Source organism: Podarcis cretensis (assembly GCF_951804945.1).
Source record: "Podarcis cretensis genome assembly, chromosome: 13".
Lineage (NCBI taxonomy): Eukaryota > Metazoa > Chordata > Lepidosauria > Squamata > Lacertidae > Podarcis > Podarcis cretensis.
In genome coordinates, this window is record NC_137182.1 from 52177152 (window position 1) to 52201232 (window position 24081).

At 47.1% G+C, this 24081-nt stretch overlaps 1 protein-coding gene across 5 annotated transcripts in view; it reads right to left on the minus strand.

Annotated features, from left to right (window-relative positions):
* The window catches only part of GUCY2D (guanylate cyclase 2D, retinal), a 135971-nt gene that overhangs the window by 28573 nt on the left and 83317 nt on the right, over positions 1-24081 (minus strand). Inside the window, exons 2-4 of one of the 5 annotated variants that reach the window (XM_079951749.1) lie at positions 17936-18478; positions 5883-6790; positions 360-661 (exon numbers count right to left, since the gene is read on the minus strand). In XM_079951749.1, the coding sequence (XP_079807875.1) occupies positions 360-661; positions 5883-6600 (1020 nt within the window). In that variant the 5' untranslated portion in view covers positions 6601-6790; positions 17936-18478. The other 4 variants (XM_079951751.1, XM_079951753.1, XM_079951750.1 and 1 more) reach the window with 4 other exon arrangements.

A 24081-nucleotide genomic window follows, 5' to 3' on the forward strand; every position in this document is an offset into this window, starting at 1 on the left:
CTGGGCAGCTTCCAAAAGAATATTAAAATACAACAATCTATTAAACATTAAAAGCTTCCCTAAACAGGGCTGCCTTCAGATGTCTTCTAAAAGTTTGGTAGTTGTTTTTCTCTTTGACATCTGGTGGGAGGGCGTTCCACAGGGCGGGCGCCACTACCGAGAAGGCCCTCTGTCTGCTTCCCTCTAACCTCGTTTCTCACAGGGAGGGAACCGCCAGAAGGCCCTCGGAGCTGGACCTCAGTGTCCGGGCAGAACAATGAGGGTGGAGACGCTCCTTCAGGTATACTGGATCGAGGCCCTGCTGGGGCCATCCCTTGTACCTGCCCACCACCACCCACTGCCTCTTTCCTCAGATGCACCTTGTCAGCATCCAGGTGGCCAGGGATTTCACTCTTCTTCTGAGCCTCCCTAAAACTCTGCCGGAAGGACTGCTCCGGGGAGTCGATGGTGATGGTGAGCACCGCGTCGTAGGCCATGCGGAGTTTGAGGCTGTCATCCAGCACAGGGTAGGACTCCTTCTGGTAGGGCATGCTGTAAGTCAGGGCGTCGTAGGGGATGAAAACGTAGGTCCCATCTGTCATACGCAGGTCCTCGGCCTTCTCCAGCAGGAGGCGCTGTTCCTCCCCACCCAGCAGGGCAGAGTGCATGCACATGACGATCACTGGATAGGAAAAGAACGAGGAGGAAGAAATGGGCAGGGTAGACAGTCGGAAGGGTTAGGCCAGGCAAGGGTCAGCAAACTTTTTCAGCAGGGGGCCGGTCCCTCAGACCTTGTGGGTGGCCAGACTATGTTTTTTTGGGGGTGAACAAATTCCTATGCCCCACAAATAACCCAGAGATGCATTTTAAATAAAAGCACACATTCTACTCATGTAAAAACACGCTGATTCCCGGACCGTCTGCAGGCCGGATTTAGAATGCGATTGGGCCGGATCCGGCCCCCGGGCCTTAGTTTGCCTACCTATGGGTTAGGGATTAGGAGGAAAATCAGTGTAAAGTCCAGAGCTCACCAAGGGACCGCAGTGAGATGAAGAAGGCCTCTGTGTATGTGCAAACTGACCTTCAACAAAATGGACTGCCTCTACTAATATGAGCCAGCCCAGACCCTGCATTTATCCCCTCTCCATGTGCCCTCTCCAAAGGAGATGCAGAGGGCGGCAACACGAGAACAGGTCCTTTCTGTGGTGGCTCCCCACTTATGGAATGCCCTCCCCAGGAAGGGGAAGCCTGGCACCATCACTGGCTATTTTTAGGCACCAGGCAAGAATGTTTCCATTCTGTCAGTTTGGGGGCCCCTTACGCTGGAAAGTTTTAGATATTGCGACCTCCCTTAGGATGTCGGTAGGATGTGTTAGACTGCCTTTGATGTATATGAATGCGTTTAGCTTTTATTTTGCTATAGCTTTGGAGCAGTTTTTATTTTTGCTTTGGGTTCCTTTTTGCCAAAAAAGGTGACCATTTTAAGTACAATTATAATAATATTAAGGGATGCGGGTGGCGCTGTGGGTTAAACCACAGAGCCTAGGACTTGCCGATCAGAAGGTCGGTGGTTCAAATCCCCATCACGGGGTGAGCTCCCGTTGCTCGGTCCCTGCTCCTGCCAACCTAGCAGTTCGAAAGCATGTCAAAGTCCAAGTAGATGAATAGGTACCGCTCTGGCGGGAAGGTAAACGGCGTTTCCGTGCGCTGCTCTGGTTCGCCAGAAGTGGCTTAGTCATGCTGGCCACGTGACCCAAAAGCTCTGCGCCGGCTCCCTCAGCCAATAAAGCAAGATGGGTGCCACAACCCCAGAGTTGGCCACGACTGGACCTAATGGTCAGGGGTCCCTTTACCTTTACTTTTATAATAATATTAATATGCTAAAGCCATGTCCATAACATACATTTAATGCACGTTGCTTTCCCAAAGATCCTGGGAGATATACTGTGAATTTTAATGTTTTAGTATTAGTAGTTTAAAACTATTGTAAGTTTTTCTTGATTTTATCTTTTGGTAAAGCACTTTGAGGTGTGTGTGTATAAAATTTATGAAATAAGTATCTTACACCTCACATACCTACTAGTTCCAGGACTCTTCATAGCAGTGATGTCTGACCACCATCCCTGCACAGCAACAGCAACAGCAGCCTTCGACTTCCAAGTGTTTTGGGCTACAAACCATCACCCGCCCCAGCCAGTACAGCCATGGGAGCTGTTGTCCAAAACATCGGGATGACACAAGGTTGGGGAAGGTTGCTTTGGAGCAGTGCTTTGGGACTACAATTCCCATCATTGCTAGCTAGCAGGACCAGTGGTCAGGGATGATGGGAATTGTAGTCCCAAAAACAGCCGGAGACCCAAGTATGGGAAAGGTGGCTTTAGAACCACAAGCAGTCACCATTCCTTCTCAGGCGGCTGATTTTTTAAGGGGGCAGGTACCATTAGAGAGGGTCAGCATATTGGATCAGTTTGGATAAAGGGAGGTTTAGACATTTTAAAAAATAATAACGTAGTTTATGTTTACTAGGTGTGCAATTTGGTTTTGACTACAATGCGCAGGAGGGGAGGTTGACACTTTCCCTCCCCAGCCATGATATTGATGGAAATAATGTGCCAACCACCACACTACTTAATTGGTGCTACTTAACTGTACAACTAATGGCAGAGGTGCCGTATGGTAATTTTAGACTCCAGACATAATGGTCTTATGGAGCGCCCTTCTTTAGGTGGTCCATTCCTGTCCATTCCTCCGAAGTGGGGCCCTGGATATCTGCCCTAAAATCCTGCCCTGGCTAAGGGAAAGTTTCCTTTTCTTTGGCTAATAGCAGCATATGCAAGTTATTTTCAATGGGGTTGCTGCTGGGGGATAGGAATGGGGAGAAATTTGATTCAGTTCACATAGGGTTGCCATATTTCAAACAGTGAAAATTTGGTCAGGAAAAAACGTTGTTGAGTTTTTTGGGGGTAAAGTTGTTGAGTGGAGTTTTGGGGGGGCAAAGCAGTATTCCATATATAGAGAGAGAGATTCCGGATGTATGTCAAGCCTAAAGGTAAAGGGACCATGACCGTTAGGTCCAGTCGCGGACAACTCTGGGGTTGCAGTGCTCATCTTGCTTTACTGGCCGAGGGAGCCGGGTCATGTGGCCAGCATGACTAAGCCACTTCTGGCGAACCAGAGCAGCGCACGGAAACGCCGTTTACCTTCCCGCCGGAGTGGTACCTATTTATCTACTTGCACTTTGACGGGCTTTCAAACTGCTAAGTTGGCAGGATCAGGAACCGAGCAATGCGGGGATCTGAACTGCCAACCTTCTGATCGGCAAGTCCTAGGCTCTGTGGTTTAGACCACAGCGCCACCAACGTCCCATGGCAACCCTAGTTCACATTTAAAGTCAAATTTACACAATTCGCGCTTTGCGAAACATTGCGCAACAAAGAGACCATAGCTGTCAAGTGTCCCTTATTTGAAGGGACAGTCCCTTATTCCAGCGCCATGTCCCGCTGCTGTCCCTTATTGATGGATGTCCCTTAAATGATGTCCCTTAAATTTCAAAGGAAGCAGCTCCTCTCCTTCCCTCCCTGCTGGCCAGGGAGGAGGGAGGCTCCAACTGTGTTGCTTGGCTGTGTTGCTCACCCAATAAGAAGTCTAAAAACGACTGGGGGTGGAGCTAGTTAATGCAAGCTGAGGGGTTTTTTGAATGCTGGACGCCATTTTATTGCATGTGCTGCTGCAAACTTTGCAGTGCAAAGCCAGGCCGGGGAGCCATCTTAAGTTGAGGCTGCATAGGCCTTGTGGTGCATGTGATTCAGATTCTATTCAGTTGAACCTCTGGTTACAAAGTTGGTTGGACAGTGTTCTCGAAGCTACCCAGCATGAGTTTGACCAGACTGCAGGAGGACAGGAAGACTGGAGTGCCTGGAACAGGTGTGGCTGCAGGTCCCTTATTTTCAAGGCTGCTGGTCCCTTATTTTCAAATCTGTAAGTTGACAGCTATGCAAAGTGACATCCTTCAAAATTTGCATTTCTCCAAATTCCATTCTCCAGTCAATAAATGTGTACAACAGTGCATTGCATTAGGGTCAACTGTGCATATATCAGTGAAGATAGTGTACAAGAGCATTGTATTAGGGGAAAAGTCTTGCAAAATGTGTATATTGTTACAGGCGTGCCAGTTTCTGCCCAATATTGGGGGCGGGCGCATGCATGCAACGTCACATGTTGGGAGGGTGCCCGACGTGACTCGTCACATACTCTGAAAGGCCCAGCAGAGCCAGCCATGGCTGCAGCTAGGCCTGGTGTAGCCTTGTTGCAGCTACGGGTGGGCCTGATGGAGCCCATTGTGACTGCGGCTCCTCTTGCACTCTCACACACACCTCTGATTCCTCCTATTGCACCTCTTCCCCAGATACGCCTTCTTCCAAAGTAAGCTTCCAGTGAGTGGAGAAATCAATTAGCAGCAGCTCCTCAGCTCCAGCCAGCTCACCTTTCTCTGACATGTTGCCTTCCCCCTTGCCTTCAGCTGCCCACCCACATTCTGGATCTCTTCAGCTGCCCCTTCCATCTGGGTGCCTTGCAGCTGGGCTCCTGGGTCACTTTCAACCCCCTGTGGCATCTCATTTGGCAGGGCCCTCACCTCGCATGGAGTCACACTTTCCTGTCCAGGGAAGCTTCTCACCCAAGCTACTCTTATTCTATCAAACTGCTCACTTTGTCACTGCTCTATTCTCTCAAGCCACTCGAGGGCTGTTGCTATTCCTCCATCCATCTCCACTCAGGCACACCTCGCTCACAGGCCCTGCTCCAGGAAACAGGAATCCCACATCTGACACCACTGTTGCACGCCACCCCAATCTCTCAGTGGTGTGAGGTTCCAGTCGCTTACCCATTGTTCATGTTTCCTTGTGGAGCGAGGCATAGCGGAAACTGTGGTGTCTTTATGATATTTGGTTTATTTATACACATATATACCCTGAGCCCACCCTGGAGGGGTTCATAGCATTGACACCCCAAAAGGGCCTTGCTTCTCCCACAGCCGCTGCCTTGGATTCAAACAGAAATCAAGCTTGCTGCTTTGCTTCTAAGCTCACACCACTCCCAGCTCCCTGCCTTTGTCCTTCTAACTAGCCATGAGTTAGGGGAAGGGGCCCAACCCTTTTGCTGTCTTGATAATATCGCCTTCCTTTGCTTACTTAATGGACCATCACTCAGGCTATCATTTCCACAGGATGCCAGCCTGTGGAATGCGGGATTCAGGGGTTAAAAGAGTCTCACACACGCACCCGGCAAACTCAGATGTTGGGTACGTCACCATTATCCAGTGTGGACCAGTTCATGGAGGGCAATCGTAGGGTGTTACAAACTATATCTGGAAAGTTCCTGAGGGTCATTAGAAGTCTCTGCTAGACAGAGATAAGGAAGTACTGTAGGTGTTGTGCCATCTTCCCCTTCAAAAATGTTCTGTATGTGTTTTCAACCTAAATGTCCTGGTTCACCTGCTTTTATACAGAGACAGAAAGCACTAAAGCCACATTCTTACTTCAACTTGATAAGCAATATTTTCTTAACCTCCATTGTGCATCTGGGTTGAACCACAATTTATCATGAGGCAACAGCTTTGAAGCTTTTCTTGGCAAATGCTTTTGTGCTGTGACCCTGCATATCTCTTGTACCATCAGGCTACTTCTTAAAAGTATGGGTCAGGCTGGAGGGTGGAGAAGCCTGTCATATGTACGTGACTGCACCTTATAGAACAGTTGCTGCTCATTTAAAGTGACTACATGAACTGACCTTATCCACACTGACTAAGAACCTCAGCAGAACCTAGAAATTTTCTAACAATTATCCCCCAAATATCAGACCCTTTGAGAGTCGCGCAAGCACATGTGGCCCCAACCCAGCCATACCTCGTACATCATAGGCCCTCTGTACCCGGCGGAGGGCATCCCGTGCCCCATTCGGTTCGTCCTCCATGGTGGTCACGACAGTGACAGGGAGGCCAAAGTTGCGCAACGACTCTGCCAGGCCTTGCCCTACTTCCACCCAGAGGTCCTGCCCGGAGCTGATCACAGCAACGTGGGCCCAGCGGAAGTACTTGAGCACGGTGTAGAGGACGGCGGAGGCCTGGGGCAGCGGCCGGGAAAAGGTGCCGAAACGTTCCACCTCGGCATCGTCAGTCAGGCAAGACCAGGAGAAGACGGGCTTGTTCCAAGCTCTGCCGAGCAGCCCAGCTGCCTCGCACGTGGCTGGGTTGACCGGGCCCACGAAGCCAGAGGCATAGCGCTCCGAGTTGACAAAGCTAACCATGGCCTGAGACGACTTGCAGTCTTCGTTGAGGAGGACATAGTCAAACCAGTAGCCCTGGTTCAGAGTAGGGTCCTTGTTGATGCGGGCAACGGCCAGCTTGGCCGCTGCGTCAGGGTAGGCCCTGGCATAGATGGAGTCACAGGTCCAAGGGCCCATCACGCCCACCTTGAAGGTTGATGGCAGGACACGGCAGGGCAAAGAGAGGAACAAGAGCCAGAAGAGGAGGGCTTGCCGGCGGGGGCCCTTATAGCAGGCCCACCTGGGGTGGTTGGAAAGGCGGAGCAGGAATCTGTGGAAGCCAAGCCAGGCTAGGACCATGGTGTCGCAGAGCCCGGGAATGGCGCAACGGTGGGGGAAGGGGGAAGGGAGGGGAAGAAGAGGGAGAAGGCACGGCTCACAAATCCTTTAGTCCCTCAGCGGCCAGGGCCAGAAATCTTTTGTCGGAGTGGGTCCATTTGCCGCCATCAACTTGGTTAAGATTCACCGCACGCAGTCAAGAGAAATCACCCTGGAATAGAGAAAAAACATCACACTATGCTGGGAAAAGGATGCTTGAGGCCCTGCGCATAGCTGCGGGGATAAGTGGGCATTGCCACAAACAACCCCGTTCATGTCCTGTGTTTGTTTTTAATCTCATTTCTTTAAAAAAGGAGTTTTTTTAAGACTGGGTAGCGTTACGCAGCCCACAGAAAGTTGGGTAAACAGCATGCGGACAAACACCTCTCCACTTTGGGCAGCCATCTTGTTACCGAAGGCCAGCTTGTTGCCCGTAGCAACTACCTCACCATCTTCACAGGTGTAAAATGAACAAAAAGCACCACTCCAGGTTAGCTACTGCTGAGCCATATTTGTTGCCCAGCTTTTAGGGCTTGTGGTGCTTACAAATATAATTTGCTTCGCATTTCTTTTGGGCAAGACAAACAATCCCATAGGGTAACCGGGGCGGGGGGGGGAGATATCACCACACTTCCGAGAGAGAGAGAGAGAGAGAGAGAGAGAGAGAGGTCATGACAGGAGAGGCAGCCAGCTGCTTTGGCCAAAGTCCACCCTATTCTACCAGCCTCGGGCGGTATTATCCAAATTACTGTTCTGCTCCTGCTCCAGCACCTCAACGAAGCTGCCCCATCCCTCAAATCCTAATCTTGCAGCTGAACTAAAACAGGATTAGCCTTTTGGCCCCAGCTGCCTCTTCGTATTAGGTGTGAATCGGTGCGATGGCGCTCACGTGCCCACAAGTGCTCAGCAGGTCACCTCTACCAACTCCTTTTACCCTTTACTATGAATAATGTTGCAAGGTGTGTTTGTGTGTGTGGAGTTATAGAGGGGGAAAGAGCTATCAGGTCTTAATTTTACACCCTTTGAGAAAAACTGGAAATGTGAGGGAAAGCTGGAAAACCACAAGCATGGATTGTGTTTTCTTTTAACACAATGATGGCATGTAAGGTCTGTTTCAATGTGTTATTTGAAACCAACAGGCATAATGATATTTGTTACTGATGGTCAAGAACACAGAGCTGTTTTATTGGGTGGGGGGATATTGTCTTTGCCACACCTTTAACACTTATTGGAATTTTTACACTGGCTCATTCTTGCATTTTCCCAAACACAATAATTTTCTGGGTGAATAGCATTCCCCCACCCCAATCTATGTACTAGATTTACTCTCACTGTGGCCCATGCTATTTTTAAATTTATTTATAGTATGCAATGGCTTCTATGTGGCTGGTTAGAAACCAGCTTTCTCCAGCTGATAAGTGTAGTGTTGCAACATTAGCAAGTTCCAAAATCCCAAATACCAGAATTTGAGGTGGGGCAAGGACTTAATTATAAGACATGCTGGACATTTTACAGAGCTCCAATGCCTAAATATATATATTTTTAATTAAAGATTGCATAGATTAAAATGGAATTAATCTTTCAAAATGTGAGTTTGCAAAAATATTTGGTGGGAGGGGCACATATTTAAGACATCCACAAAAATATGCTTCTATGCTATTCTCATTATCCCTCTGGGAAGAGCTTTTGCATTATGCAACACGAGACAAGTCTACCTATTTTCATCTGACAAAGGTCAAGCGACTTGCCTTTCCACACCTGTGAATCTATTAAAAACTGAGTGCAAAGCTGGTGACCTACATTTACAATTCGGTGGAACGTTGTGAAATTCAGCAAGGCACAGCTGCTAATGAAGAAACCACATGGATGTTTCTCTGGCTGAATCCCACTGAATGAAGATGCCCGTATTTGCTTTTGACACAGATGAGTTTTCCACGCAAGACTAGAGTGGGTCCCAATCAGGCCTATTCTGGTCTCAAATCCAGGTCCTGAAATAGGCTGTGAAAATTACCTATTTTTCACTCTATAACACGCACCAGACCATAACACGCACGTAGTTTTTAGAGGAGGAAAACCAGAAAAAAAATATTCTAAACGAAAGAGTGGATATATGATTTTTGTGGTTCATGCTGTGGCCACAGGCATCTGATCTGACAGTGAGTTTGGAATAGCCCAATGCAAAAATTCTGAGGATCCATGTGGATCCATGCTTTGTAACCACAGAGGAGGGAAGGAAGGGGAACCATGGATCCTCTGCTCACGACTGCAGCAGATCCCCCCCGCCACCCGCAGGCATTCGCTCCATAACACGCACAGACATTTCCCCTTACTTTCTAGGAGGAAAAAAGTGAGTGTTATGGTGCAAAAGATACGGTACACCTTAGACGCTGCCTGCTTCTTCTGCCCCCTATCTCCCTCTACTCCATAGGTTGGATGGACAGCAACGACCATAATCCCTGACCACTAGTCATGCTAGCTGAGACAGAGGGGTGTCATCTGGAGGGTCATAGCCTAGCCATGCTTGTTTTAATGTCTCTTTCACACACACCATTTCAGAGGGTAAATCTTTCCCACCCCCTGCAACACAACGACAAACATCACCTGTACATCTGCATCTTTGATGCATCTTTTATAGATACAAGGTTAACTACACTGTTTCATGGAGGGTAAGGCTATCGGTGGCTACTAGCAATGACCACTGTGATGTATCCTACCTGCCCGCAGACTGTCTCACCAGAGTGGTGCATGCTCTAGTTATGTCTTGCTTGGACTACTGCAATGCGCTCTATGTGGGGCTACCATTGAAGGTGACCCGGAAACTACAACTAATCCAGAATGTGGCAGCTAGACTAGGGACTGGGAGCGGCCGCCGAGACCACATAACACCAGTCTTGAAAGACCTACACTGGCTTCCAGTACGTTTCCGAGCACAAGTCAAAGTGTTGGTGTTGACCTTGAAAGCCCTAAATGGCCTCAGTCCATACCTGAAGGAGAGTCTCTACCCCCATCGTTCTGCCCAGACACTGAGGTCCAGCTCCGAGGGCCTTCTGGCGGTTCCCTCCCTGTGAGAAGTAAGGTAACAGGGAACCAGGCAGAGGGCCTTCTCGGTGGTGGCGCCTGCCCTGTGGAACACCCTCCCACCAGATGTCGAAGAGAAAAATAACTACCAAACTTTTAGAAGACATCTGAAGGCAGCCCTGCTTAGGGAAGCTTTTAATGTTTAAAAGGCTATTGTATTTTAATATTCTGTTGGAAGTGGCCCAGAGTGGCTGGGGAAACCCAGCCAGATGGGTGCGGTATAAATTATTATTATTATTATTATTACTATTATTATTATTATTATTATTATTATTATTATTATTATTATTTCCACTGCTGGAGTCAGTATGCCTCTGAATGTCTCCATCCCTGATGAAAAATAGCAGCCCCTACCCATAAAGAGAGAGAGTTTCCAGACAGCCTTGAGCTCTGGCAACTCTTGCTTTAGAAAACAAATACGGAGAACACGAATGCTCATCATCCCTAGATGGATGCAAAGTGGACCACGCAACTCCAGAGAGCCCCACAACTTCATGGGTCCTATAGGAAAAAACTAACCAACCACCTTTTTTGCCCTCCACAGGAAATGCACCTCATTCAATTTCCTTTGGGGTTTACTCATCGGATGAGAAGGGGGTGCAGGCCTGACTGATCCTATTTGGCTCAGGGGAAGAATGCGTCACCGCCAGCACCACACAAACACAAACTTGTATCTTGCTGGCCGATGAACCCGCAATCATAGATATGAATATATGTATTAGTTATGTACCAGTTATTTTTATTGTTTCTGTAGCATGTGCTTTGGCTAGCTTTGTTTTGGGATCATTCATGCAATTTGCTGTGCAGTGCACAACATAATTAGTTTATTTTATCTATTACTCACTCACAACCCAGAATTATGCGTGGCTTTCTGAGACAGGCATGCCCAAGGACCAATCAGGAAGCAGGTGCTTTAAGGCCCGGCCTCCATGTTCTGAGGAGATCCCCCCCCCCAATATATTTTATTAATTTTCCACAAATTTTGCACATATAATTTCAACACATAATAAACATTTATTTATTTTAATTAAACAAAAACTGAGGAGATAATTTTGACAAGGAGACCTGTTTTAATTCCTTTGCGCTCTCAAAGGAGCGTCGTCCACAAGCTCCCTGACTAAAGCTGCTAACAAGGGCTTTGCTGGACCTTCGACGGCAAGGAGAAAACCAATTTTTACACAGCTTTGAAGCAGGGATAGTGTAAAAAAAAAAAAACCCAAAAACTGGCATGCCACACTCTCTCCTGTTTCATAAAAGTCCCCCTCTCATTCTCCTGGCACATTACACCTGTCTTTCTGTACAAAGCGGTGTCCTGAAAAGATTAGGAGAAATGAGGCTTCTTATGGTAGAAACCTAAAACTATTTAAATCACCTCTTACAAGTCAGGCCCTTTGTCTGTGGAGAAGAGGACTCTTCCTCTCCTTTACAAGGGAAAATTGCATTTGTGTTGACAGGAAAATGGTGGCCAGAGGAACAGGGACAACGTCAAGCACAGTTTCGAAACACAAACTGCAATGACTTCGTGGATAAATTAGTCATATTTAAACCAACTATGGGGGGGAAAAGATTTTGAGTGACTAGAAAAATTCTAGTCAGGGCCGGCCTGCTCATGAGGCAGCCTGAAGCGGCTGCCTCAGGCGGCAGAATCACATGGGGCGGCAACCCTGCTCCCGCTCCAAGGGTCATGGCGGCAGCTTCTCCTGGCAAGATCTCTTAAGATTCCTGAGAGATCTTGCCAGAAGCCGCTGCAGAAACCCAGTAAGCACAGCAGGAGAAATAGGGGCACAGCACCGCAGAAGGAGGTCCTGCTTCCTGGGATCAGTCCTGTCCCCCTCAGTGGCCATGATGGCTTTGCTGCCAGCAGTCGTTGGTCAGGGAACAGTTGGCCTCTGACAAGCCCAAGTGCCCCAGTCAACTGGCCAGCAAGTTTTAAAATATATAGGGGGGTGTTGTTATTTTTAACATAAGCACTTGTAAAAGCTGCAACTGCCATCTTAGAGGAGGATGGAGGCCTTCCGCCTTCTCTCACACACATGAGGAAATAGGTCCTCGAAGATGCAACACTTTAAAAAACAAAGGAAGCACGGGTCTTGTTTCAAAACGGTTGTTTCCTCAAATGCAAATTAATTGAGCCAATTAAAGTAACTTTTGATCAGCTGGCAGCCCTAAAGACAACCCCCCCCCCAAAAAAAAAAACCCCGCATCCAAACTGCATAATAATAAATAATAATATTTTTTTATTTATACCCTGTCCTTCCCGGTTCAGAAAACCGGGTTCAGGGCGGCTAACAACAAATTTAAAGCACTTAATTGATGCAACAAAAAGCAGCATAAAATAAAGTCTATAACAATAGTGCCACATCAGTGCCACATAGTGCCACACCAGCTTGAAAACTGAAGTTCGTGCATGTGTAGATTATTAGGGGTACGTTTTCTAATTTCATCTGAGGCACATAGGAAAATGAGAACAGATCAGATTAGACATTATTATCCTGTGCTTACAATAAACCGGGTCCGCCGGTTATGCTCTACTGATGCGGCAAATTACTGGAAGTCCCTTAACTTGGCAGGTTAAAGGTGGCGGCTCTGACATGACCTATGGGGGAAAGGCATGTTTCATGCACAAGCCAGTCCACACATGAATCTCTTGGAAAGCGGGGCCAAATGACGGTTTGCCTGTATGACTCAGCCACCGCACCTGAAATCACCACAGATATATCACCCGATGTCAACTCAGAGCATAACACTTGCCCCAGGTGACAGATCACACATTTGACTGAGAGGCGTCGAGTGGATGAACAAATGAAGGGGGAAATTTCATTACTAGATTATTCACTTGCAGTCTGTGGCTTTATTAGGATCTATTTTTCAAGCCTTGAATCTCAAGTCGGCTTGCTTAAGCAACAGGGTGTTTTGTAACTGGTTGGCAGAAATGAAGTTGGTAACTAAGGGTCTGCCTTTGCTATACTTAAGATATATACATTGCTTAAGGTCTTGCGCCTGGAAACAGACAACAGGAAACACCTTAAACCACAAAGAAATGGACTAAGAATATTGTGAGTGGACAGGAACAAGAATGGAAAATTCCCCACACGTGCTCTATCCCTAAATTTATGAAGTAATGCAGTTGGCCTCTGGGCTGCTATATATCTGCAATCCATATGTAAGCTCAAGTTTGCCGAAAGCTTTTGACTGGCTAAAAGTAGAGTTGCCAAAAAGTTGTTGAGCGCTTTTCTAGGAAAAACAAACAGACATTTTGCTGATTTCCGCCGGTTAAATCCCGGACACTTGACAACCCTACTAAAAGCCATCACATGTGTCCTGATGGATTTTACTAACCCCTGAGCGCATGATGCAATCTTTCCTTGGCCCTCCAAGGGCACGCATGTTCTCTATAGACTCACTAAAGACTTCTCTGTTTAGCATTTCCTATTTGGGACCTCCATCAGTGGACCCCGGGGCTAAATTTCACTCTCCAAAAATGGTGTCTTCGGGAGGGAAAGGAGAATACTGTGACGTGGGGGGTGGACATGGGGCAGTTCCTAAAAGTTTTATGTTTAAAGCCTCTCCTGGCATGTCCCACAGAGGAACTTACGATCTGCAGACAAAAACATCTTGGAGGTCCCAGGCCACAGAGAGGTTAGGCTGGCCTCAACCAGAGCCAGGGCTTTTTCGGCTGTGGCTCCGATCTGGTGGAACGCTCTGTCCCAAGAGACTAGGGCCCTGCGGGACTTGACATCTTTCCGCAGGGCCTGCAAGACAGAGCTGTTCCACCAGGCCTTTAGCAAGCGCACAGCCTGACTCCCTCCTTTGGCAATCTTCACAGAACTCTACCCAATGGTTGCCATCAATTTGATTTGAAGTAATTTTTTAATGAAATGATTTTAAAATGTTGTCTTATTTTATTGTTGTTAGCCGCCCTGAGTCCGGCTTCAGCAGGGGAGGGCGGGATATAAATAATTTATTATTATTATTATTATTATTATTATTATTATTATTTATCAAGGAATGGCAAGAGACAACAGATACAGCAAAGGAGAGCTAAGGAGGCTAGTACACTGGTCTTCAACTGGTGGGTGGCGGTCTAATCTCAGGTGGGTGGCAATAGCAATACAACCACATACAAATATATGGTTTAAAGTGAAGAAATAGGTCCCCAAAGGCAAGTGTGGGTCCAAGCACTGAAAATGCTGAAGACTGCTGTGCTAGTGGGAAGCAGACTTGGGCGACTGAATGAGAATCACTCCATGCATGCAAACCCCACATGCCTTCTCCATGGGGAAATGACCAAAGCTCTGGAGAAAAGCTTGCGTGAAGTTGCACCAAACAGGTGGTAGGAGAGAGGAAAATGGCCGGCAGCTCTTTCCATCACCGGCTGCCCTGTAACTCCTCCAAGAGGTTGTGCATTCAGGTACACAACACATGTGGAGAAAATTAAGTAGGGTGGACATACAGTAAGCGGCTTGGCCATAAATTGTCCCAAGACATTGTGAAGTGTATTTGCCCTAGAGGGAGATCTTCTGAGCCACCACTGGAGATGGGACTGTTTTCACATAATCTTTTTGTTATGGGCCTTAATTTTCAAAATGCATTAGTAACATAGTGTTTAAAGTCAAAAGCTATATCACAAGATGAGAAATTAACTTCCCTACTTTCTCCAAGACCCTTTGTAGATGAGAAATCTCTCTCTCTCTCAAATACACACGCATACACAGACAGCAGCTATTGTGATAATACCTGTTTGTTGCACCAATGTTGTGGGTAGCTATGGGATGGTACCTATGACATCATTGCAACAAGAACAAGGAGTTCTACATCTCCTAAGCACAATATCCAGAAGAGTCTAAGAGATCATGACTTTTTATTTAATCTTCAAAAGGCAGAATGGAGGGGTGCCCTACAGCACTACACAACACTCCCCCCCCCCAATTTCTATCAAGAATCAACAACTAGCTACACACATATGCAATTTTTTTGGGGGGGTGATGTCTATCATATGTAGTGTACAGATATTTATCAGATGGTATAGTGCTACTTGGCTTTCCCAATGTTGCTGTTGTTGTTGTTGTTAACCCGCCCTTCCCCTAAGGTCCCAGGGTAGGTTGTATTTAAAACAAAGTATTAAAAACATGTTTAGAAAGTACTTTTTAAATAGAAGTTATCTGAAAGGGCCAAAGAGAGGTCAAATCCAAATCTAGCCATGATTGTTTTCTAATGCAATTCTCTGGCACATGCCAGGATATTAACCATCCTGGACCCTGTGATCAGGAGATGATGCCTTGTTTGTGGTGCCATCACTGGGGGTTGCCCTGACTGCACTGGCACACGACAGAGCCTTCTTGGTGGGGGTTCCCTGCTTGCAGAATGCCCTTCCTCGTGAGGTGTGCCCACCTCCCTCATTATTGACTTTCAGGAGAAATCTAAAAACACTTTTTTACTCAGGCATTTGACGCCTGAAATATTCTGTTCCTGGCAATGCTGAAATCAGTGGCTGAGAGGATTTGATTGTTGTCAGAATGTTTTTAATTATTTTGTTTTTCTGATTATGTGTTTGCCTCCATGGGCTGCTTTGGGTAGAAGGGTGGGATATTAATTGAATGAATGAAGAGAGAGAGAGAGAGAGAGAGAGAGAGAGAGAGAGAGAGAGTGTGTCAGAGTCCCTTTTGCACTCCACACATGTATTCACCAATTTGAGAGATAGGCATTGATAGCCATCAACGCTCTTCAGCATATTATCAGCTACACCAACTGGACATGAGTAGGACCAGAAATACCTCCTCCCGACACACACACCAAAACATATTAAGAGAGCAGGACCTCCTGAATTTGCTTCTGCTTCCCTGAGAGACCCCCACAACTCAGGCCATTTACGTATATACAGAAGAGAATCAAATGCTAATAATCCCACACTTAAAAAAAAAAAACCAAACACCACTCCCACTTGCAGAGCTATTATGAGTATACAAGGATTTTAGCCTAGCCTGCAGTGGAGCATGCTGTTTTCCTGTATTCAGAGGGGTGTGGATTTGTAGGAGAGTCCTGACATCATCATCATCATCATCATCATCATCATCATCATCATAAATTTTATTTATACCCCGCCCTCCCCGGCCAGAGGCAGGCTCAGGGCAGCTAACACCAGTAAAATCACAATAAAAACATAATAGGGGAGGGGGGGAAATAAAACAATTTAAAATACGGGTTAAAATACAATTTAAAATGCAGCCTCATTTTAATAGTAGCCCATAGTTCAAAACCATAAGGGGAGGGAAACATAAGGGTCAGACTGAGTCCAAACCAAAGGTCTGGCGGAAGAGCTCTGTCTTGCAGGCCCTGCGGAAAGATGTCAAGTCCCGCAGGGCCCTAGTCTCTTGTGACCCTGGCCCTGGCCCTAGTTGAGACCAATCTAATCACCTTGCGACTTGGGACCTCCAAAGTGTTGTCATTTGTGGACCTTAAGGTCCTCTGCGGGGCATACCACATAGAGAACTCCCCACCAGCTGCCTGAAGTGGTGGAGTCTGGGAATAGCTTTGCCACTCTGCACTTGACTGTTTTAAGTGCAGAGAATGTCCTGTGCAAAATAATTGCCGTTATTATATACAATGATTTTTTTTCTGGCTTCCCTTGTGAGGAATGCACACCTACATGAGGGATTGTGAGAGGAACAGGATAGGAACGGACTGCAATCCTGAATAAATTGGCAGCAATCGCATGAACAAAAGGTAAAGAGTCACAGTGCATGTCTGCTACGTATAGGCAGAAGTGCAGGAAACAGCACCCTCCTCACAGAAGTGCATTTAGCATCTTAGCTGCATAGCTTTCAGTGTGTGCTGAAAATGCACATCTCTTTATCCTGGTCTTTGGCAGTTTAGGTATTTTGCATTGCGGGGACCACCTCTTTCGTTGCATTTATACTGCCCTATTGCATTTGGAACAGGGATGCGGGTGGCGCTGTGGGTTAAACCACAGAGCCTAGGACTTGCCGATCAGAAGGTCAGCGGTTCGAATCCCCGCGACGGGGTGAGCTCCCATTGCTCGGTCCCTGCTCCTGCCAACCTAGCAGTTTGAAAGCACGTCAAAGTCCAAGTAGATAAATAGGTACCACTCTGGCGGGAAGGTAAACGGCGTTTCCGTGCGCTGCTCTGGTTCGCCAGAAGCGGCTTAGTCATGCTGGCCACATGACCCGGAAGCTGTACGCCGGCTCCCTCGGCCAATAAAGCGAGATGAGCGCCGCAACCCCAGAGTCGGTCACGACTGGACCTAATGGTCAGGGGTCCCTTTACCTTTACCTATTGCATTTGGAACTGTTTACTTGTTTGTTTGTTTGTTTGTTTGTTTGTTTGTTTGTTTGTAACATAGAATCATCTAATTTTAAAGTTGGAACGGATCCCAAGGGTTATCTAGTCAAACTTCTTACAATGCAGGAATCTCAACATGCATTCCCCTATCCAAAAATAGTGTTACAATTGTATATTAGATTCTTGTAATCTGTCCTGGTGCCTTACGCTGAAGAACAGGTAAGAAATCTAATCAATAAATGAAATACTGCACAAAAAGAACAACAGAAAGATGACAGACAACAACCTTCAGACTGAAACAGACAAATCACACACACACACACACACACCAATTTTAAATCAAGCCTATAATATTATAATTTTATGCTCAGACAGAAACTACAAAACAAAAGGAAGGGGAAATATTTCTTTTAGTTGGTCCATCTCACATTTGGGGTTGACTTCTGCTGGATCTAGCTTACTGGGCCCTCTTAGCCAGGCACCACCTCCCTTCTAAACCACCTCTGATCCACATTCTAAGTGTGCTAGATAAATGGGGATACTTTCAGGGAGTTTTAATCCTCACCTCTGAGACCTTGTTTTACCCAGACCATTATACTGGTGACGTCCAAACAGCTCCTCCCTTCTCTGCAAGAACCTCCCCTGCCCCACTGCACTTTGCTGCGGCTTCACTGCGGAGCATGAAATGGGTACAATTTCAGTTACCTGTCCTCCAAACAGATAATAGCAGAGATCAAGATCTGTAGCAGAGGCATTCCTACACTCGGAGAATTAAAATGCCCATGGCTTTTACAGCATTTGAGACTAGATCGTCATCACCAATATCACTGGCACAGAAAACCCATGGAGAAATTGACTCCTGCCAATGAATAATAAAGTTTTCCATCCATCCCCATTTATGCACTATGCAGGGAACACAAATCTTAATAGTTGCATTTACCTTTTTGCTTATTTGACAACCTGTCAAGCTGACCCTATCCCACCCCTGGGTAACTTCCTCCGATGAAGCCCCAGGCTGCCCAGAGCCATGAGATCCCATTGAGCAGACAGAGTCCAGCTCTGGCAATGATCAGAAGACCTTTGTGTCCAGATTGAGACCGGACCCCCAAAACATGTCTCTAGAGGTTTCCAAAGAAGGACTTTTGGGGTGGGTCCCTAACTCTTCTGGAGCAGAAGAACCATCTCTCAATTTGAGAGCAAAGTTATTCAGGCTAACTGGCAAAGGAGTGTGTGCCTAAGAGCCCAAAGTAGAGCTACTCATGGGTAAAGGGTTCTTGGGGAGAGAGTTCCCCACCCCACCCCCCCAAAAAAGTGACAGAAAAGTGCACTGGAAAGTGTGAGGTAACAGCCAGTAGCTGACAAGGACTTGTAACCTAGGTGTCGCAAACCTCAGGATGAATGTTCAGGAGGCATTGTATAACCTCTGCCCAAGTTTTGTGTGTGAACATCATCAGCATGAATGTTCAAGCGTGGAAGCTCTCTCCTAGATTCTGCTTTTCAGGTTCCACTTACTCCTGACCGGTGTCAATGAATTTCTGACCCCCGTCTGTCATTGGCCCAGTCACGACGGGGTTTAACTTGCCCTCTCTGCCCAAGTTTTGACCCTGTTGGAGCAGAACACTATCAAAGTTCTTGTGAACTTGTGAACTTGCTCTCTCTCACACACACAAAGAGGGCGATGTATGTATATACAAAATTCTGAAATACAGGAGCATTTCAGGTTTAAAAGATGCAGCGTGCGACATCTGAATATGAGAGCATTCTTTCTGGGTTCCAGGAATTATTTCCAAAATAAATATTTCAATCATACTTTGATAAGTTACGACACACTATTGCGCAGTGAATCTCTCGCACATGTCTTCACCTGTCAGCTATGTTGGAGAGAATGCATCTGGGAATAAGAAGCATGCCAGAGACATTCCCTTGCACCACTCACTGCCCCTCCTGTGATATGTGTTGTGCCTGATGCTGAGGCTTTCTGCCAGATTTCTTCCTCCTCTTCACAATCCGAGAGCAGGGAAGTTAGGCAATTGTAGACTCTGGAATTAATGGTCTTGTTTGGGGTGCATTTTGTAGAGCGTGAGACTCTTAATCTGAAGGTGGTGGGTTCGAGCCACACAATGGGCAAAAGTTTCCTGCATTGTAGGGGTTTGGACTAGATGACCCTCGGGGTCCCTTCCAGCTCTACAATTCCATGATTCTATGATCTGCAGCGAAGTCCCACTCTGGTGGCAACACAGGGAAAACAGATTCAACGGCAGGCAGGAACTCCCCCGACACACACTAAACAGGACAAGTAAAACTTTCACTGTCTCTCAAAGGTTCTGGCTGAATGAATGACTGAATGATTTGGTATAGAAACACATAAAAGCAACAGGATCCCCTCTTGCTTCTCTCCCTACAGCAGTTGGCTTCTTCCTCTTAAAAAGCTTTAGCAAAAACTCACTGCTGGTGTCGGGAATAGTGAGCGGCAGAGCTGATGTTTGGAGGGTTATCAGAGAAGGAGGTTTGCCTCTGAACACTCACTGCTGGGAATCCCAAGTGGGGAAAGGGCCGTTCCCCTCAGGTCCTGCTGGCAGCTTTCTTAGGAATCATCTCGCTGGTCACTGTGAGAAGGGGATGGTGAAGTGGATGGGCCTCTGGCCTGATCCAGTGGGGTTCTGAACGTGCTAATGGAATGCATCAAGTTTATAATCAAATTAAGGGCACTGGTAATAAAACCCTGCTTTAGCACCAGCCAGACATGAATCAATCCTACTAGATCCAAGACAATCCCAATTATTAAGAGCACAGAGGCTGGTCAAATACAGAGAAGTCAGAAGTCAAAATGGCCAATGTGATGACTGGATGATGTATCTGGGGTGCTTTTGAGTGGAAGAAGGCATTTAACATGAAATTAGGGGGTGGGCAAGTCTCTCAATTTTGTTTCTCTCTGTTTTTCGTTTTCGAGTCTTCAGTACACATCTCCACATGTTTGCAGGATATATTTTTTTAAAAGTCCCCACGAAAATTCATCAGTGTCTCTCCTAATACACATCTTCTTGTAAGCATTTCCTGCCCCCCCCCAAAAAATATAGTTAACTCTTATAACTAATTTCCTTTAACATGGTGCATTTCTGTATGCTATTTTCAGCAACACATGAATGAATATGAACTTTTCCTCCTAAGACACACCTCTTTTTGGTTGGGGGGGGGGGGAAAGGCATCGCAATATTCAGAGAAGTGCCAATTCCAAAGGATAGCTGTGCTGTGGTTTGCATATTGTTGCATATTTCTTCCCCAGCCCTACAAGGAATCGAAAGATGCAGAAAGACTTGATGAAAAGATGGAGGGTTGATGAAGTGGGACATTCAAGATGGAGGAGAGATGAAGTCATGTGGCTGAGAGGGACAGAGCAAAGTGAGGGGCACAGGGATATAGAAGAGAATGATCACGGCTTTGATGAAAGGAGAAATCAAATTATTTTGATGGCTATCAGCAGTGTAACGATTGCAGGAATGGGAAGAATCACAGGAAAAGAATTATGTTAAGCGACAGAGGTCTAGAAGATATCAACAGCATGGACTGGAACGGGAGACAAGGGAAATAAGAAGGAATGACTTGAGATCTCCAGCAGAAAACTCAACCGCCTCTCTCCTGTTGCCTCCACCTACTCTAAAAACCTGTTTCTTAACTATAAGAACTAAAGGGAGGCCACAGCTGGACAAGCACCTTTCAAATTAAGGTTTCTTTCAGCTATTCCCCTTTGGAGTAAAGTGTTGGGATGCTCTTTGCCTACACCTTCCATTTCTTTTTAATGCTGCAAAGTCAGAAAGCACGCCCTCATAAACCGACCCTGCCTTTTCCACCCGTTGACTCAAGGCAAAATGGCCGGCTGTCGCGGTCTCTCTCTTCGAAGCAAATGGCGGGAGGTACAAACAAGCGCGATCGGCTGAGGCTTGTTCCTTGGTACCCCTAATTCTTAGTAGCCCAGCCAGAAAGACAGAAGGTTAAGGCTCGTTGGTGGCTGGTCTGTGCTGAAACAGAACCACCTCCAAGTCCAAATGCGGTCTCATAATTCCAAAAATTTTCCAGTACATACAGAACTACATGTCCAGGGAATGGTTAGAGTGGAACTTCTTCCTAAAGTCTGGATTTCTATGTAGAAAAAACTGGGAGGGGACGTTCAATCATACAAGCTCCTGCATGCCACCTAAAATGGTATAACCCAGACCCACGGCGTTGTATCCAAATGTTGGCCCTACTCAGAGTAGACCCAATGAAATCAATGGACATGACTCGCTTTGTTTCATTGATTTCAATGGCTCTACTCAAGAGTTAAAAGTTAGTTAGATACAGCCTAGATTGACCATCGCAGCACATAGGGACACAGCCAATTTTCACGGCAAAAGTATGTTCTGAATGCCCCCCATGCAGAACGAGCCGCGGACTGCCTCTCTGCCACCTATGCTAATTCTCCTCCCAAGCTCCTCCTTCCTTCTGGAACGTTCCCAGCAAGAGAGATGGCAGCTATAGCGTTTCACCCTGGGACTCAAAAGTTATAAGGCTCTCTTGCACAGTTGCCACCCCCACCTCCAGATGAGCTTCTTACATGAAGCTCAGACAGGTGTAAGGGTTGGCTTAATCCCTTCTCCGCTTCCCCCAACATGACAGTTACAAGATCACGGCCGGGGAGACAGAGAGGAATAGAAGCAAAGCAGAACAATTGAACTAGATCCAGCAGGACCTAGTCATGCTTTTTAGTCATCTCGATAAATCAGCAGAACTTCTAAATCCCATCTATTTTAATGGGGCGAAAGTGTGACTTAACTTGGCTGGTCTAAGCCCACCAACTGCATCTACTGAAGGAAGTGAAATACGTACACTGAATTCTCCCAATACCAAAATGACCACTAGGGAGATTATCCCCTGCCCCCATCCTATTCCAAAATATACAATGCCGGGCATCACATTTTCCATCACTGCGCCAAATTCCTGCAGGATTCACAAAACACAATGTTCACTCTCTTCCGCCAAAGTCCCCTCCTTCAATTCTTGTCCCCTCTGGTTCCTTTTGGTCTACTCTCCCCCACCTGCTCATCACACACCTCCTAAGGAAATAAAAATCCCCCCTCCTTTCTCTTTTACATGCTCCATTTTTCTCACAGCACCTAACATTGCACACTGCAACGAAACAGGCAAAGGAGCAGCCATGAGGAAAAGGAGGAAATTGAAGATATTCCATCTCCTGGTCTCCCTTGACTGAACTCTTGTCCCAGTCGTGAACCCTAAAAGCAGACCTTCTGTCACCCCCCCACACACACACACACTGCTTTCTTGATTGGTTTAACCCACTAGGACATGGGCTGGGGGGACCACAAAGGGTTTGGAGGGGGTTCTCGGTTCCTTCTCCAGCCCCGATCCAGGAACACATGCCCACACCACACTCGTCAGCCTACAGGCGCTACACTCTTACCAAGACTTGGTCCGCAAGCTACTTCCAGCGCTTCCGAAAAACTGAAGAAAAAAAAAAAATCTATCCCAGCCACTAAATCCGAGGGAGCAAAACGAAAACCAGGAACCCGATAGCGATGAAGCAACTCCAACAGAAGGCAAATGCCAAAAGTCAACCCCAGAGTTCACCATCCGTTTCAGGGACGCTGGCTTGGAGAAATGGGGTTTGCCCGGCACCACAGAGCTCCTCTCCCCGCCCCAGATCTTCCCTGTGGGGCACAGGGAATAGGGGCACCGGTGGCCACTGGGTGCTGGGTCCCTCTCAGGTCCAAGAGCAACACACTGGAGCTGTAATACCTGGGCGTTCGTGATCTGTCAAGGCTGGTGCTTGGCGTGGGGGGAGCAGCGCGATCAGGAGGGGGAGGTGGCTGGATTTTTGTTTTTTTTATAAACCCATAATCCACGTTCGCTGTCTCTTACAGCTAATCAGATTAGGTTCTCATGGAGGGGGAAGGTGGAGAGTGGGGAGGGAGGGAGGGAGAGGCCATGACAGCCATGTGTCCATGGGTGCCCGGGGAGGGGAGGGCGAGGTTTGCAGTCCACAGCCCGGGAGGTTCAGATGTGGCAAGTCAGGAAGACGAGAGCATTTTGGGATGAAGGGTGGTTGTAAGAGTGGAGTGTGTGAAATTAAGTGTGCATAGTTAAGTGTGCTGGGGGGGCGTGTGCAAAGGATGGGGTGCTGGTGTGAATTTGGGGAGGAGGAAAAGAAGAGAGAGAGGGACGAAGGCTCACACAACAGGGAGGAAGTGGAGCAATGGAGCAGGAGACAGTCTCCAATGCACAGCGATGACCAGGACATTTTGAGAAGAGGACTCCGGCAGGTGAATACTTCTTTCCTTTGCATAGCAACCCAAGGAAGGCTTGAAGGAGAACAGAGTCCGAAAACGCTCTAGTCAGGACATTTGAGTTGTCTTGCGTGTTCTGCGCAAATGAAGCAACAACTGACAAGCACTGAGGCGGTTAACAGAGATGTCAAAGGAGGTAAAGGGTAGTTAACGGAGGTAAGGACAGGCGGGAAGCAGTTATGAAGCACAGGTAAGAGATTTTGCTATCTGGAGACCACCTGTGTTGCAAAAGCCTTGGGATGTGGCTAGTGCCTCCATGGCTCATCCTACAGCTTGGGTGACAACACTGCTGGCTGTAGGGATGGGGCGTGGGGCTGATGTGTGGAGTCCCACCACACCACCACTGGGGTAGCTTCTTAAGACTTCCATTTCTATCATACGAGGAGGGGGGTGCTTCAAAGGAAGAGCTTGGGAGATCTGCATTTAAGGGCAGCTGTGTTTGAAAGCAGACCTGCAAAAAGCACTCCGAACAGGTAGGTGCCATTTGCACCAAGAAGACCTGTGAAAGTGTGGGCCGTGTGAATTATGACGCTGCCAAGGCTCCAACTGCTTAAAGACTCTGAGGATGGGAACTGTGAACTCCTCCCCGGAGTCACCAAGCAGCAACCGCACAAGCAGGAATGCAAAAGGAAGTTTTTTTTTCTGGTCTGGCATCCAAGGAAAGGTTTCCTGAAATAAACAAGTGGGGGAGAAACACGGGGAAAGAACTGCGGTGCAGCCAGCCTCATAGCTAAGAGCTGACCCCAGG